The following is a 14,407-nucleotide window of genomic DNA, read 5'->3' as shown; positions in this document are numbered from 1 at the left end:
AATTTGTGCAAGGAAAAAATATTGCTAAAATTGGATATCAAAAATATTATGTGAATATTACTGTATGAATCAAGAATTCCTGATATACAAGGACGTGTCAAAAATTATCTACATTTTTGCCATAACACACCTTCAAGGATGTCATACTGCCTTCTGTGCATGTATGCTTAGAGTTGGCGTGACTGTGGTCATGTGTGTGAAATTTGTCCTGATCATGTAATTTTCCTTTCGGCTGTTATAGTGTAAACATGTTTTCTCCAGTAGCAGTTTGCACTAAGGATGAACAATGAGCAGTGATCCTATTTCTCTGGTTGGAGGATGTGAAAGTGGCTGAAATTCATCGTAGACTTTTATCACAATATTAGTGCTTTATCACATAAAAGGTTTTTTCGTGGATCAAGAAGTTTATAAGTAGCTGAACAAGTGTGACACATGAAGAGGGAGCAGGATGCCTGCCAACCTCCACCATGGATGTCAAAATTCAGCAAGTTTGACAGATTATTCTGGCGAATAGGCAAGTACCATCAATGAGGTAGCATCTGTGAACATAGTCATGGTTCTGCTCATTAATCTTCCACGACAAGCTTGGCTTCTCTAAAGTCTGTGTTTGGTGCCAAGACAGCCCACCTACACATGGCTTGTCACATCTTTCAAACCATGAACAAATTAAATTTTGAGGTACTGGAACACTAACTACAGCTCAGACTTTCATATGTTTGAGTCCTTCAATGATGCTTTGCGAGGTCATCAATTTTTCACAAACTTAGATGTGCAGGAACTGGCACAAAAGTGGTTTCATGACCAATCGAAAACCTTCTTGGAAGATAGAATACACAAGCTTGTGGACCACTGGTCCAAATGCATTACAAAATGACGTCCATGTTGAACCCCTACCTTTTATTTTTAAAAATCATTTTATGACAAAAATTTTATGCTTATAGAAGAATTATGTGTAGCAACCCTGCATTAATTAAAATTGCACATGTTTCATTAAAATTTCAATTAACTGTGTCATAAGATCACAAATATTCACTCTGGAGTTTGTAGGCCAATACCTTATTGTTGATAAGAAAGTATGAGTTGAAAAATTGCTTTGTGTGGCAAATCATTTTTTTATTCTATGAGTAAATTTATATAAATATTTTGGATTGTTTATCATCTAAAATTATGCAGAAAGTTATAAATATGCAAATAGGTTATTTATGATGGTATATATAAAACATTAACATAAATGTTGCATGTGCGTAGATTAGTAAAATTTGCAGATGAACAAATTATGAAATGTTTGATCAGTATTAATGTATTTATCAAATTTAGTTAACTAAAATATTTTTCTAAAAAATACTGTTTCCACTAGAATCTTGTTAGAGGTTTAGATACTGTGACCAAGATTCAAAAATTGCACAGTTCATTAAGGTTGGTTATAAACAATTTACTGTTTCATGAACTACAATTTTTGTAGTGATGGTGGTCAGGAAAAGTGGTGGTCATTCAAAAATGTGAAATGAGATTGCAGTGATTGGACAGAGAATGAGTGCTTGGAAAGTAAAACTAAAGAACTCCGTATTCAAGTCTATAACAGTACAACTAGAAGAAACATACTATTGTTACTTCTAGTTCTATTTTCTAGGAAGAATATAGGAATAACAGTACTGTTTGCTTAAATGTTTTCTTAAGCCCTGACAAGAAAATTTTCTGATGTAGATGAGCCAAACAAATATTCCCAGATTTATCTTTTCTTTTTTATGAAGTTAAAGGAAATATAGGGAAACATTTTGCATTAATAAGTTGTGTTACTGTAAAATATGTGAAATTAAATGAATGATACTAAAAAAATCTTCAAATATACTTCAATGAGTAAAAAAACAATACAGTGCATGTTATTTATAAATTTATGCCTTTACTGTAATTTTATGATAAAGAAGTTAAAAAAAAATACAAATATATTTTTATTTCCTGAATTATAACAGAGAATTATGAAAAAAAAAATTCCCTCAAACCAATGTACAGGTCCAATAAAATAAATACATTAGTAGCATAATGGTGCTTAAATAAATGGGTCCTAAACAAAATATTTTAACTCAATATGGCATGGAGTTGGCTGATTGGATTACATGTAAATTAAATAGCCTGAAACTATGCCCTGGGGACACATTTTTGTATTTAGCATTTTCTGTTTACTGAATAAAAAGAAAATTTTCTGTTTTAAGAAGTTTTCCTGGGTCATAAATTAATAGATTTTACCTCATATGTCGTTCGATGCACCGTCAAAGTTCTTATGACAGCAGCATACTAGATCTCACAATTTACAATGTTTTGTTTCAACATTTGGGTGTGAAATTATTCAGGTTCTAAAAATAATGGAAAGCTAAATCTGTGCTATTTTGCTATGATTTATTTTTTATGCACTTGAAAATGGCATGATATTTGTTTAGGTAGTGTTTCAAAAATCGTTATAAAACTAAAACCCAAAGTGAGCAATTTACCTATAATTATTAGGGTTATTTATACAAGGCTAAAAACCCATGCCCTAACAGAACTTACCTCAGCAAAAAGTTGGGTATGCAAAACTATAATATTTTGCTATTTTAATAATTCACCCATTTCAGTGCTTTAGTTTTTGTTTTTGCTTAACAGTTTTTCACTCTTATCATAAATTTTTATAGAATATTTCTGATTTAAGTTATCAGCATTGAACAAAAAAAAAAAGCCTACTAATAAATGAGTAGGAGACCTACCCAGGTGGTTAGTTTATAAACTCTCGTGGTACTGGTGTTTGTTACTGAAATATTCTACAGTCATATAAGTACTTCCACAAGTCAAACAGTTTGAGCATATCCTCTTTTTATTTTACTAGAAGCTTGAAAATCTTTCATTTATAAATGTTTTGTTATTGAGTTTTTAAAATAATATTTATATAAATTTATTGATATAATATATAATTTGTATTGTTTATTTATTTTACAGCTGTGTGTAGATAAAGTAAAAGCAGAGACTACAAAGAATCGTAAGAGAACAGTAACAGAAGCTGAAAGTGAAGAGGATGTAAAAAGAAAACGAGAACGTGCTGAAAGTCCATCTGAGAGTTTGACAACAGACAGTGGATCGGTAGCAGATGAAGTTGAACATAATGAACCCGGCAGTGTGGAACCTGCCGATACACCAGTAGAACCACCTCCTTCAAACAAACCTGATGCCACTCCTCCTCCACCAGATTCTCTTCCTGCTTTTACAAGTATGTCAGGTGAGGAATGTAATGTTGTGCCTAAAAAGGAAAATGAAGTGGAGGACTTAAGTGAATCCAAATTTTCACCTGTATCACCATCATCATTTATTCAGCCTCCTGCACCTCAAGTCTCAGTTACAAATGAGGAGGAAAATAAGATGAAACCAAAATCAGAAGAAAGTTTTTTCCAGTTGTCTGTGATGTCTCAAGAAAGGGCATTAGATCCAGGCTCTGGGTCACTTCCTAAAGCGTTTGAAGATATTCCTTCTCCAGGAAAATTAACGGTGAAGCGAGAAGGATTATTTGAACAAGAGAGTGTAATAGTTCCAGTGATACAAAATTCAATGGACAATTTTGTTTCTAAAGAAGAGAATACTAGTGCTAATGCTGTTAGTACTCAAACACTTACAATACCTTCATTCTCAGCTCAAAGAACATCTGGGTTTCAGCCAAATAATTCCAGTGCAAGTCCTTTAGGAGGAGCAATTATTAAAGTAGAACCTGGTCTTTCATCAGTGTGTGAGGAGTCTGTATCTAGTGAAGCCTCTAATCTTAGACCTAGTTCAGTATCAGACCTTTCAGTCACACCTGTCAGTATTCCTTCCACTCAGCCTTCCATGTCACCTATACAGCTTACGACATATCCTCCTTCTTCACCTAGGCAAAGTAGTAGTGAGAGTACTGTTGCTCCAATGCCAGGTAAAACTTCTCCAGCTATTATTGTTCCCTCTTTTACTTCCCTTAGTGAAAGTGAAAAAACTACTCTAACAATTCCTACAGTTCCGTCAGCACAACACCATGGATCGTTTTCTCCATTCTATCATCCGCATTTCCATCCTCATCAAGGTAGAATGGACAAAATGAATTCATCTCCTCCTTATCTCACGTCTGCTGCTGCCCTGCAAAGTGAACCCCAGAATTTGAAAATTAAACAAGAAGTAATACCTCCAGATTCAATACAACCTTCTAGTGATCCTCTTCAGTCCTTAAAAGAAGTAAAGGTTCCTGGATATACTGGTTCATCTTCTATCTCACAGCCTCTTCTTCCTACTACCACTAGTGCTCCTTTAATTTCCTCAGGGACATCTGATTCTTTGTTGGGTCGTACTGACTCCCTTCCACAGCCAGCATCTCCTTTTTTGGTTGGTCCTGCTTTAGACAACATAAAGAAAGAGCCAGAATCTTTTAACACTATTCAGACACAATCGTCAAAGTCATCACCTCCTCCTGCAAATTTGAAAATAAATTCAGAGATAATTTCAACGCCATCTCCTGCTCCCCGATCATCATCAACTCACACTCCTCCATTCCCTCCACCACCGCCACCTCCTACTTCCCACACAGCTCCAACATTAGTTGCTCCATCTCCAACTACTGCCAATCCTCCCTCATCAATTCCTCAGCCTGTTATGCATCCATCACAACAGCCTTCGCCTTTAAGTCGTGTTTCTCCTGGACACTTGGCTCATCCTCACCCATTTGTTCCAGCAATGCATCATGCTCATCATCCTCTTATTCATCATTCATTGTTTGCTGCAGCTGCAGCTCATGCGGCAGCTGTCCATCATAGTCCTTATCATCCACATCATCCATATGCCGGGTATCCATATCCTTTTCCATATGGACCTTATCCTATTCCTCAACCAGTGCCTCCGCCTACTCGCTCTCATGAGAGTCAAAAGAGAGAAGCCATGGAGTCTTCTACAACTATGATGACTTCTCATCACTCTTCAGTAACTACTAGGTCACTAAGAGAAGTTGAAGAAAGTACAACACAAGAAATCACTCAAACTCATCATCATTCAACTTCACATCATTCATCAGTGCACCATCACAGTGCTGGAGAAAAACAGAGCCAGACTATTTCCCATTCAACTACATCCAGCAGTACAGCATCAGTTCAACACAAGATCAATTCTACTAAAAGAGGAAACAGTCCTGCCCCATTACCTCTTCCTGCCTCACAGGTATTTTTCACAGATTATCTTTTGAGATTACAGTTCATTATTTGTTATGTTTTTAAATAAAAAAAGTTATTTATGATTTGGGTTAAACCATTAAAAAAAATCACTCCAGGTAACTCTTAGAAAGCTAAATAGGACTATTTTATGTAATTAAACTGAATTTTATCATCATCTTTGAGATAGAATTATTTGTAATATTACAACCAAGTTACATTAATTGAGGTTATTGTACAGAACACATCTGTTAATTTTATCAATCTAAAATAAGGGCAGAGATTCCAAAATTAACAACAGATTAACTGAATCATTGCATACATTACAGTACATTAAGTGCTTTATATTTCGTACAAAAGCTATTTAATTTAAGTGAAAGAATATTTATGACCATTAATTTTATCAAAATAATTCAAATTCTTAGCATAAATTGATATTGCAATCCATTTGAATACATTATTTCTGTACCAAACAGTTTTTTTAATTCTTCACTTCTTTCTTTCATAGACTGTAGCTTTTAAAAAGCAGTATTGAAATTTCCATACCATTTATAAATATAAAAAAAATACTGCATCTAATCATTATTTTGCATTTTCTAATTATTTCAACTTTTCTGCATGTTGAAATGCCTTCAGAATTATATTCCTAATGTTTAAAAATTGTACTACTATAGAACTAACCACTTCTTTTTGATTACTTTCACTACACTTAATAAAATATACTTCATCTACAACAGACAGAATTTTCTGTTTAGCTCCACAATCTCTTTGATAGAAAACATATATATTTTAAAAACTGTAATAATAAAATTCCATTTTTAAAGAATATAAAATTATTATTTTAATTCAAATTTGTCTAGTTGCTTTTCAGTTCTTACATATTTTTCTCATCTAAATTTAAATTACTTCATTTAAACATAATTTTCATCTAAATAAAAAAAAAAAAATAGTTCTTAGTCTCTACAGTTCTAGGTACAGGACTTGATGAATAATCAGTTTTACTAAATAACTGAAGGGTGGTGGATATTTCTCTCATATATATTAAATTTTTGTTATGATTTTAAAAGCAATTACTGCAAAGGTGTTAAAAAAAATGAGAATTTGTAGAAAGAGTTGAAAAGTGATAAGAAGAGATTTTTAAATAATAATTTTATTTTGTTATTCTATTGTTAGAATTCTGAACAATAAATTATTCATTAATAATATGTATTAAAAACAATCATATTTCATTATGATTAAAAACTGAAGAAAACTGATAGAACTTGTAAGTAAATTTGTTGTTAACTTTATATTTTTAAGATACATTTCTTATTCTTTTTCTAGATTATCAAATAAACATTGCCCAATATTAGTTGGAATGAAAGTCAGTGTAATGTAATATTTGTTTACTTTACATTGAGGCCTGAAGTAAACAAAACAGATGCCAAGTGAGGCAGTGCGTACCAGGTACACAAAATTGCGCGACAGCTACTGCGTGCTGGATTTTTAGTTTGTATTGTAATAATAATACAAATTATACAAAAATAGTTGCCTATTGCTTGGTATATTCAATTTAATGCTTATTAAACTGAGAAAAGGTTATAAATTGTTAAATATACTAAAGTTATCTTCAATGGTAGTTTTGTTTTACCATTATAACAGTAATTGTCATACAGAGTTAGTAGCTATTCCAAATAATAATGGTTTAATGGAATAATAAACATAAATAGGTTTGTAAATAATTTGTTAAGTGCTTTACACAAATCCTGAAATACTGTTTACATGCATAAAATAAAAAAAATATTTTACAATATATTACTTTTTTTTTTTTATCTCAATTTCTTCGGTGAATCGCTCAATAAACATTCAACACCTTATCTTCATCTTCACTAATATTAGATTTCAAGGAGTCATTTTCATAATTATTAATGAGTTTATCTATCTCGATATCAAGAAAATAATCCATCTTACATATTTTTTCTTCTTGCAGCACATATTTAACACAATTTTTCCACGTATCTGCCGTTACCTCAGCAATGCCATTTTTCAAGTAAAACTTTTATATCCATTAATTTGTAAGTTTTATTATTCTGAGCTAGAAATCCTTTTATTTGACTCCAAATTAATTCTATTGGATTCACATTGGAGCGGTATGGTGAAAGCCATAATACTCTGTATCCATTTGCTTCGGCCATATCATAGATTTCATATTTCTTAAATTTTTGCTTATTTTTTATAACTTCTAGCAGTTAAACCTTTAAATATATAAAATCAAATGGGATTTGTTTTTCTCTCAACCATGATACTATATCCATTTTTAGCCAAGATGTATTCAGGATTTTTTCTAATTTAATTTTTTTTTCTTCTCTTTTTCTTTATTTTCTTTATTTTTTCTTTGTTATGGTGCATTATCCATAACAATAACACTATTTGGTGAAATTAATTTTGTAATTGTATTAAACTAGTTTTAAAAAAAATTACCATTCATATCTCTTTGGCAATCATTCTTTTTATTGGATTCGAAAACTAATAATGCACAATTAATAAATCCATCTTCATTCCCTACATGAGCTACAAACAACTGTTTTCCTTTGTTACTTGCTGATTTTATACCGGTACTTAAACCAGACAGAAAAGCTTAGATATCTTAACAGAAGATTCACACCAACTTTATTGACTGAATGATTTTCATTCACCCAAGTTTCATCCAACCTTTTTTTCCCATTTTTGTAAACTCTTTACTTTGTTTCAAATATTTCCTTTGCCAAATCTTTATGTCATCTCTATCATTGGTAAAATTATTTCTACTTTTCCTGAAAATTTTTAACCTATTGATAAAAGAAGGTTATGTAAACTAGCCTGACTAATTTTTTATGAATCCGGACTATTTTTGACAGATGAAAGTATATTATCAAGTATGAGCAATTCATTTTTAAAAAAGAAATTGGACTTTGGATCCGACAGAATTTTTATTGAAGTAATCAAATTGACCTGAAACTAGTTTTGAACATTTTCTTTTCTTTTTTGGTATGCATATTACCCCATATTTTTTCTTTTCAGCTTGCAATCTCTCAGTAGTTGAAATGGATATACCTGTGAATTCAGAAGTGTTTCTACTAATTTAATTCCTAATGTAGGGTATTTTTTGTGAAATTTATTAAAAATGTTAAGAACTATATCTTCTTTATTCCACTTCCTAATATTTTACATTATCTGTGTTGACTATTCAGCAAGGACTCCTGGCCACAGTTATTAAATTTCATGACATATAAAAACACTAGTAAACAAAAACCTAATTTCTAGCACTGTAATAAAGCATGACTGTTTAGTCATAAATTTCAGTATTTTACTAATTTAACCCAAATTAATGACAAAAACAACCTCACTCAAAGTAACTTCTATCGTTAGCAGTTAACACCATGGTTAAAATAACAATGAAGTTTAACAAGACCAAGTAATTGTTTTTAAAATAGTGTTGGTAATATAATTTAACTTTGTCATAAAACTATAAATAGCTCTGAAGTATTGCTGTTGTTTATATAACATCATACATGATCTGTACTGAATTGCAATTCAAATGCTTGCATTAATACATGGAATGTTTGTTTACTCTAGGCCTCAAGTAACAAATATTATGAATATTATAAAATTAGGAAACTGAAATTTATAATTTTTTCAATAATAATGCACTATTTATATTGCACTATTACACTTAACATATTTATAATTACATAAAAATAACTAATAATGTTATAATCTGAGATTAATAACAGGTGTAGGTAATGATTATGTTCTTATTGTCTGGTAGATATATTTAAAAGTTATTTATAATTTTTCTTCACCCAGTGGATTACATCAACTGGTTGAAGGTTGTCATATGTATGTGTGTTGTGTATTTACACGTACCACACACATGTAGATTGTTTATTTCAGGCCCCAACATAGACAGAAAATTGTTATATAGCTGCAATAATAGTTGTAATGATAATTTAGTGTCATTTAATTTCTAATTACTCTCATGTACATTATTGTATGTTTTCTAGATCTGTGTAAAAATGAATTTCAATCATGTAACAAGTTTTCTGTTTTTTATACTATATTGTATAGGCATGTACAGTTGAATTAAATCAGATGTGTTCAAACCAGTCCAAGAAAACAAAGATTGTCTAACTAGTACATTTACCTAGTATATTTTATATACTATTTACATGTATATTTTCATTTTATTTTAGCATCCTACAATAAGCACAGTTTCCCTTTTTAAAATTAATTATGATTTCAGTTAATTAGCTTTAATCTATTAAAAATTAACAGCTTTCTCTTATTTTTTTTGGACTAAAGTTCTGAAAGGTTTGGCAGATTCTTTTATAATCTCCAAAACCTCTTCTATTGTGATTCCATATAGGAATGTAAGGAAGATTAAAATACACTTCAAAAAAAGCTATGTGCTGTAAAAAAATAAATATAACATATTGCTTTTCAGTAGCACTATGTTAAACAGGTAATGAAATATCTTTAGGGAAAAACATCACCTATGTCTGTTTTGTGTACCTTATGCCAAAACACATTATTTCTTTTTAACCTTTTAATTACCATGCTCAAAATATTTTGAGCGCGTCAGTCATTTAGTCATTGCTGCGCTTGAAGTATTCCGAGCGCAACCTCGTATATTGAAGCTGATAAAAAGAGATGTTTAATAATGTTTAAATAATTTTATATTATTTTGGACAAACTCAATTCTTATTTCAATTTGTAAATAATATCATTCAGGATTATTTATTTTATTAGTAGTGATTTTTATTTTATTGGTATTGATAATGCATATTTTAGCTGAAGTTATTCAGCTAATGTCTTTTACCTTTATGGACAACCCAGATTTTATTACAAATTTTTAAATTTACAAAAACAAAATCAAACATCCACAGGTGTATCATGAAGTCCTCCTGAAACTTACATAACCTATTCTACTTGTGTAAATATGAAACTGGAATTTTTATATAGAAATACACGTTTATTATGTGAAAATGATAAAAAATATTTTATTCAAAATATTGTCTGTCGTTAGCTACACATTTTTTCCATCTCTCTGACAATTTATGAATGCCACACCAAAAAAAAAACTGTTGCTCTTTAGAGGCAAATGAGTCATCAAGCCATTTTCGTACATTTTTATAAGAAGTGAAGCACTGCTCAGCAAGTGCGTGTTCTATCGATGCAAATAAATAGTATTTGGGTGGAGCCGAGTCTGATGAGTAAGCCGCATGCGAAAGTATTTCCCAACTGAACTTCTCAATTGTTTACTTGACCGGTTTTGCTGTGTGTGATGGTGCATTATCATGAAGCAAAACATGATGTTGCCTTTTTTTATATTCTGATTGTTTTTCACGCAATGCTTGACTCAAATCGATCGTTTGTTGTCTGTAGCATTTAGTATTAACGATTTCACCAGGTTTTTGCAGCTCATAATAGATCACACCTTTCTGATGCCACCAAACACAGAGCATCATTGTCTTTCCATAGCGATTTGGCTTTGAAATCGATGTCTATGGTTTGCCTGGAGTTACCCATGATATTTTATGCTAAAGATTTTCAAAATATATCCACTTTTCATCACCTGTCACAATTCAGTGGAGAAATGACTATTTTGTACCTGGCGAGCAGCATTTCGCAAGTGGTTTTTCGGTTTTCTTGCTGTCATGTGGAACCCATTTTCCCATCTTCTGGATCTTTCCCATGGTTTTCAAATGTATGGGGACGGCTTCTCGTGTTACATTTAATTGATCCGCCAATTGTTGCGTTTAAGCATTATCTTCATACAACAATGCTTGCAATTTGCTATCTTCAAACTTTTTTGGTGATCTTCAACGTTCTTCGTTTCTCATTTCAAAATCACCACTTTTGAATTTTTTAAACCACTCAAAGCACTGTGATGATTACCAAGAGCTTGCTTATAGTAAGTTTCGACAAGCATTCGATGCAATTAGCAGCAGTTTTCTTTAAATGGTGACAGAAATTAATGCTCTCCGCAAATCGAAGTTTATAGGTACAAAACTCGACATGTTCAATGCAAATTAAAACTAAGCTGTTTTATGAAACTTGTATTGTTGTGAGTTGAAAATCTTTGTCAGCTGTCAAAGAAAGAAAATTGCACAGTGCTGCGGTTTGATGGTAATTACATTGACAGTTAGGGCCATCTATGGGCAAATTCTGGTTTCATATTTACACACCTGGTAAAATGCTTTGTGAGTTACAACTAGTGAAAGCTGGCTAGAAGCTTTGCTTGGATTTCAGCTATCTTTGTTATTGTTTTAACCCGACAAATCAAATAAACTAGGGGTCCCAGAACCGTTTGCAGTAGTTTTTGAGAAATATGTGGTGAAAATCAATAATTAGTGTAAAAAACCCTATTTTTTAATGTTTAATGCACAATAACTTTGTTAAATGAGTAATAAACACGTAAAACCTCTAAACAAAACTTGTAGAGTATTTAATTCTGAACAGATCGTTGTGTAAGATAAGTTGAATAAAACAAAGAAAAGTCGGAAAATTTTGAATTTTATTTAAAAACAGTACTCTAGACCAGTGCCTTATATGCACCAGTTTATAATAAATGTTCATAACCCACTATTTTCAACACATTTTTGGCATGCTTGTGTACTGCTTTTGTTGCTTTTTTTCTTCAGATTTGTCCTTAACTTGCTCAGCCACATCCATAATAATGACAGTTAATTCCTCATGAGAATGTATCTTTGTTTTGTATACAATATTTTTTATTTATCTCCAGATGTAAATATCTAAAGGTGTTAGATCAGGCCGTCTTGGTAGCCAGGAATGTGGAAAATTCATCTGTAAATTTACCAAGTGTGGAAGTGCCATCATGCAGAAAGTATACTTTGCATCTCTGTGCTAGAGGAACATCCTCAAGCTGCTGCGGCAGTTCTTCTTGAGAAAAGTGCAACTATACCTAAGCATTTAACTGGCCAGGTAATATGAATGGTCTGAACAACTGATTGTAAAGAAGGCCACACCATAAATTGATGCCAAATCGGTGTTGAAAATCATCTTCCATCATTTCATGAGAATTAACTTCTGCCCATGTATACTCATTGCTTAAGTTATTGATACCATCTCGAGTAAAATTTGCCATGTCAGTAAACAAGACATACTTGTAGAGTTGTCAATTTGTATTCTACCAGTTGCAGAAATCCAAGCAAAGCAGACTGTTTCCTGGATGTATATGTTGAACTGTCTATTAATGATAAGTATAAAACTTACCTTTTTTAAGTGTCCTAACTATTGAATGCAAAACTCCGATCCGCTTAGAAAGATTCATGTACTTATCCCTGGACTGTATCGATAATAATTTCATCAATAAGAGCACAGTATTGGACAGACAGTTCATAGATGGTACAAATACTAGGTAGTGAACCTGTTTCCCCGAAGATTGCAAAAATTAATACAAAGTGTTTTGGGATCTGGAATTCTGCGTCTACTGCAGCAGCTGTAGCATTACCGTTACACACATCCAAAATTAATAGCATGCCAGTGTATTCCTCTGTTGTAAATAAGTTTGGCATTAATTCAGTGTCAAACCAATCACATTTAAAATAAAGTTCACAGATAACCTTGCTAACGACAGCACATTTCACAATACATGATATACTTATCCTTCAACTGGTAAGGTGATGTCAAAATGATGGCGCACGTCTGGTCGCTACATGATTACCTTCACCCTTGATCACATAATGAAACGTGCTTTGCAGTAGGTGGTTCTTTTTTTAGTTATATTTAGATTGCTGTGCAGTGACAGTTTTTATTGTGTTGTTTTTTCTCAATCGAGTGTCCGATGAAACTGATGTGTGCTCCCCATTTATGTAAGTACAATTTTCTTTTGTAAAATGATCAATCAAATAATCTGGATTTTTGCTTAAGTATAAATTTCTTTGCATCCAGTTGTTTCAATTTTATTAGCAAATCGTATTATTTTTTTTCAATGTAAAAATGAACATGAATGATCGAAACTGTATTGTCAACGAACATGATACAAATTCTGAGGTCAAAATTTCAGGAGGTGGTGAAATTGAAGAGATTGATAAACATGGCAAAGTAGAAGAAAATGCGTATTTGAGTAAATACAATTTTAGATGGTCTAAAATAGATTCAAGAAGAAATATCTGAGTTGTGGAGTTGAGTGGAGTATGGAAAAATTAATTTCCGAAGATATTTTACATATTTTTTTGGAGTGGACAAACAAAAAACTGCTTCTTTGATAACAAGATACAAAAATCCAAATATTATTGAGCTGAATGATGTTGATATTGTTGAATTGAAAGCACTTACAGGAATACTGTTTCTTACAGCAATATTCAAATGTAACTGCAAAAGCATCAACCCAGTTTTTTCTACCGATGGAACAGCCCAAGAAATCTTTTGATTGGTAATGTCAGAAAAGTAATTTTTAGTGTTACTGTTCTAAGATTTGACAATTCTGAAACGAGCTCAGAGGAAAACCACTGACAAAACAGCTTTGTATATAAAAGTTTTTGACATTTTGATTGTTGACTGTCAGTGCATTTACTCCATCAGTTCAAATGCTTGCCTAGATGAAATGTTAATCCTGTTCTGCGGCAGATGGACATTTAAATTGTTTTTACCAAAAAATCCAAATAAGTACGGACTAAAATTGATATGTATTACAGACTTGCGAACTAGTTATTTATGTAATGCATATATTTACAGTGGTAAGGGTTCTGGTGGAATTGGATTATCAGAAGAAGAAGATAAATTTTCTAAACCAACGCAGTCCAGAATATGACTGGCAAAACCCCTTTATGGCTCAAATAAAAAAGTAACTGGAGACAGTTGGTTGTCATCAATTGACTTGGTCGATAAACTGGGAGGTAAAGGGCTAACATATGTTGTCACCCTAAATAAAAGAAAACAAGAAATTCTAGATGAATTTCTCCCTGAAAAAAAAAAAAAAATTGGGGAAAGTTTATATGGGTTTACTGAACAAATGATCTTCATTTCTTATGTACCAAAACGTAACAGAGCACTAACAGTTAGTTATTAGTTATATGCATCATAATAAAAAAATAAGCCTGAGATTATACCCTACTTTAATGCCATCAAAAATGAGGTCGATGGTTTAGATTAGATGTGTAATTACTCTTGTATCCAGCATACAAAGAGGTGGCCGATGATTTTGTTCTACAGAATAATTGATATTTGTGCAGTGAATTCCT

At 31.9% G+C, this 14,407-nt stretch overlaps 1 protein-coding gene across 15 annotated transcripts in view; it reads left to right on the top strand.

The window, feature by feature from the left end:
* The window catches only part of Gug (arginine-glutamic acid dipeptide repeats grunge), a 220,262-nt gene that overhangs the window by 93,435 nt on the left and 112,420 nt on the right, over positions 1 to 14,407 (top strand). For all 15 annotated transcript variants that reach the window (XM_075378212.1, XM_075378223.1, XM_075378096.1 and 12 more), the window contains one exon: positions 2,968 to 5,193. In XM_075378212.1, coding sequence (XP_075234327.1) covers positions 2,968 to 5,193 — 2,226 coding nt within the window. The remainder of the gene's footprint in view (positions 1 to 2,967; positions 5,194 to 14,407) is intronic.

The sequence above is a fragment of the Lycorma delicatula genome, chromosome 1 (genome assembly GCF_047948215.1).
Source record: "Lycorma delicatula isolate Av1 chromosome 1, ASM4794821v1, whole genome shotgun sequence".
In the NCBI taxonomy this organism is placed as follows: domain Eukaryota; kingdom Metazoa; phylum Arthropoda; class Insecta; order Hemiptera; family Fulgoridae; genus Lycorma; species Lycorma delicatula.
Note: the sequence above shows the minus strand (reverse complement) of the source record. Positions and strands in the feature narration are given on the sequence as shown.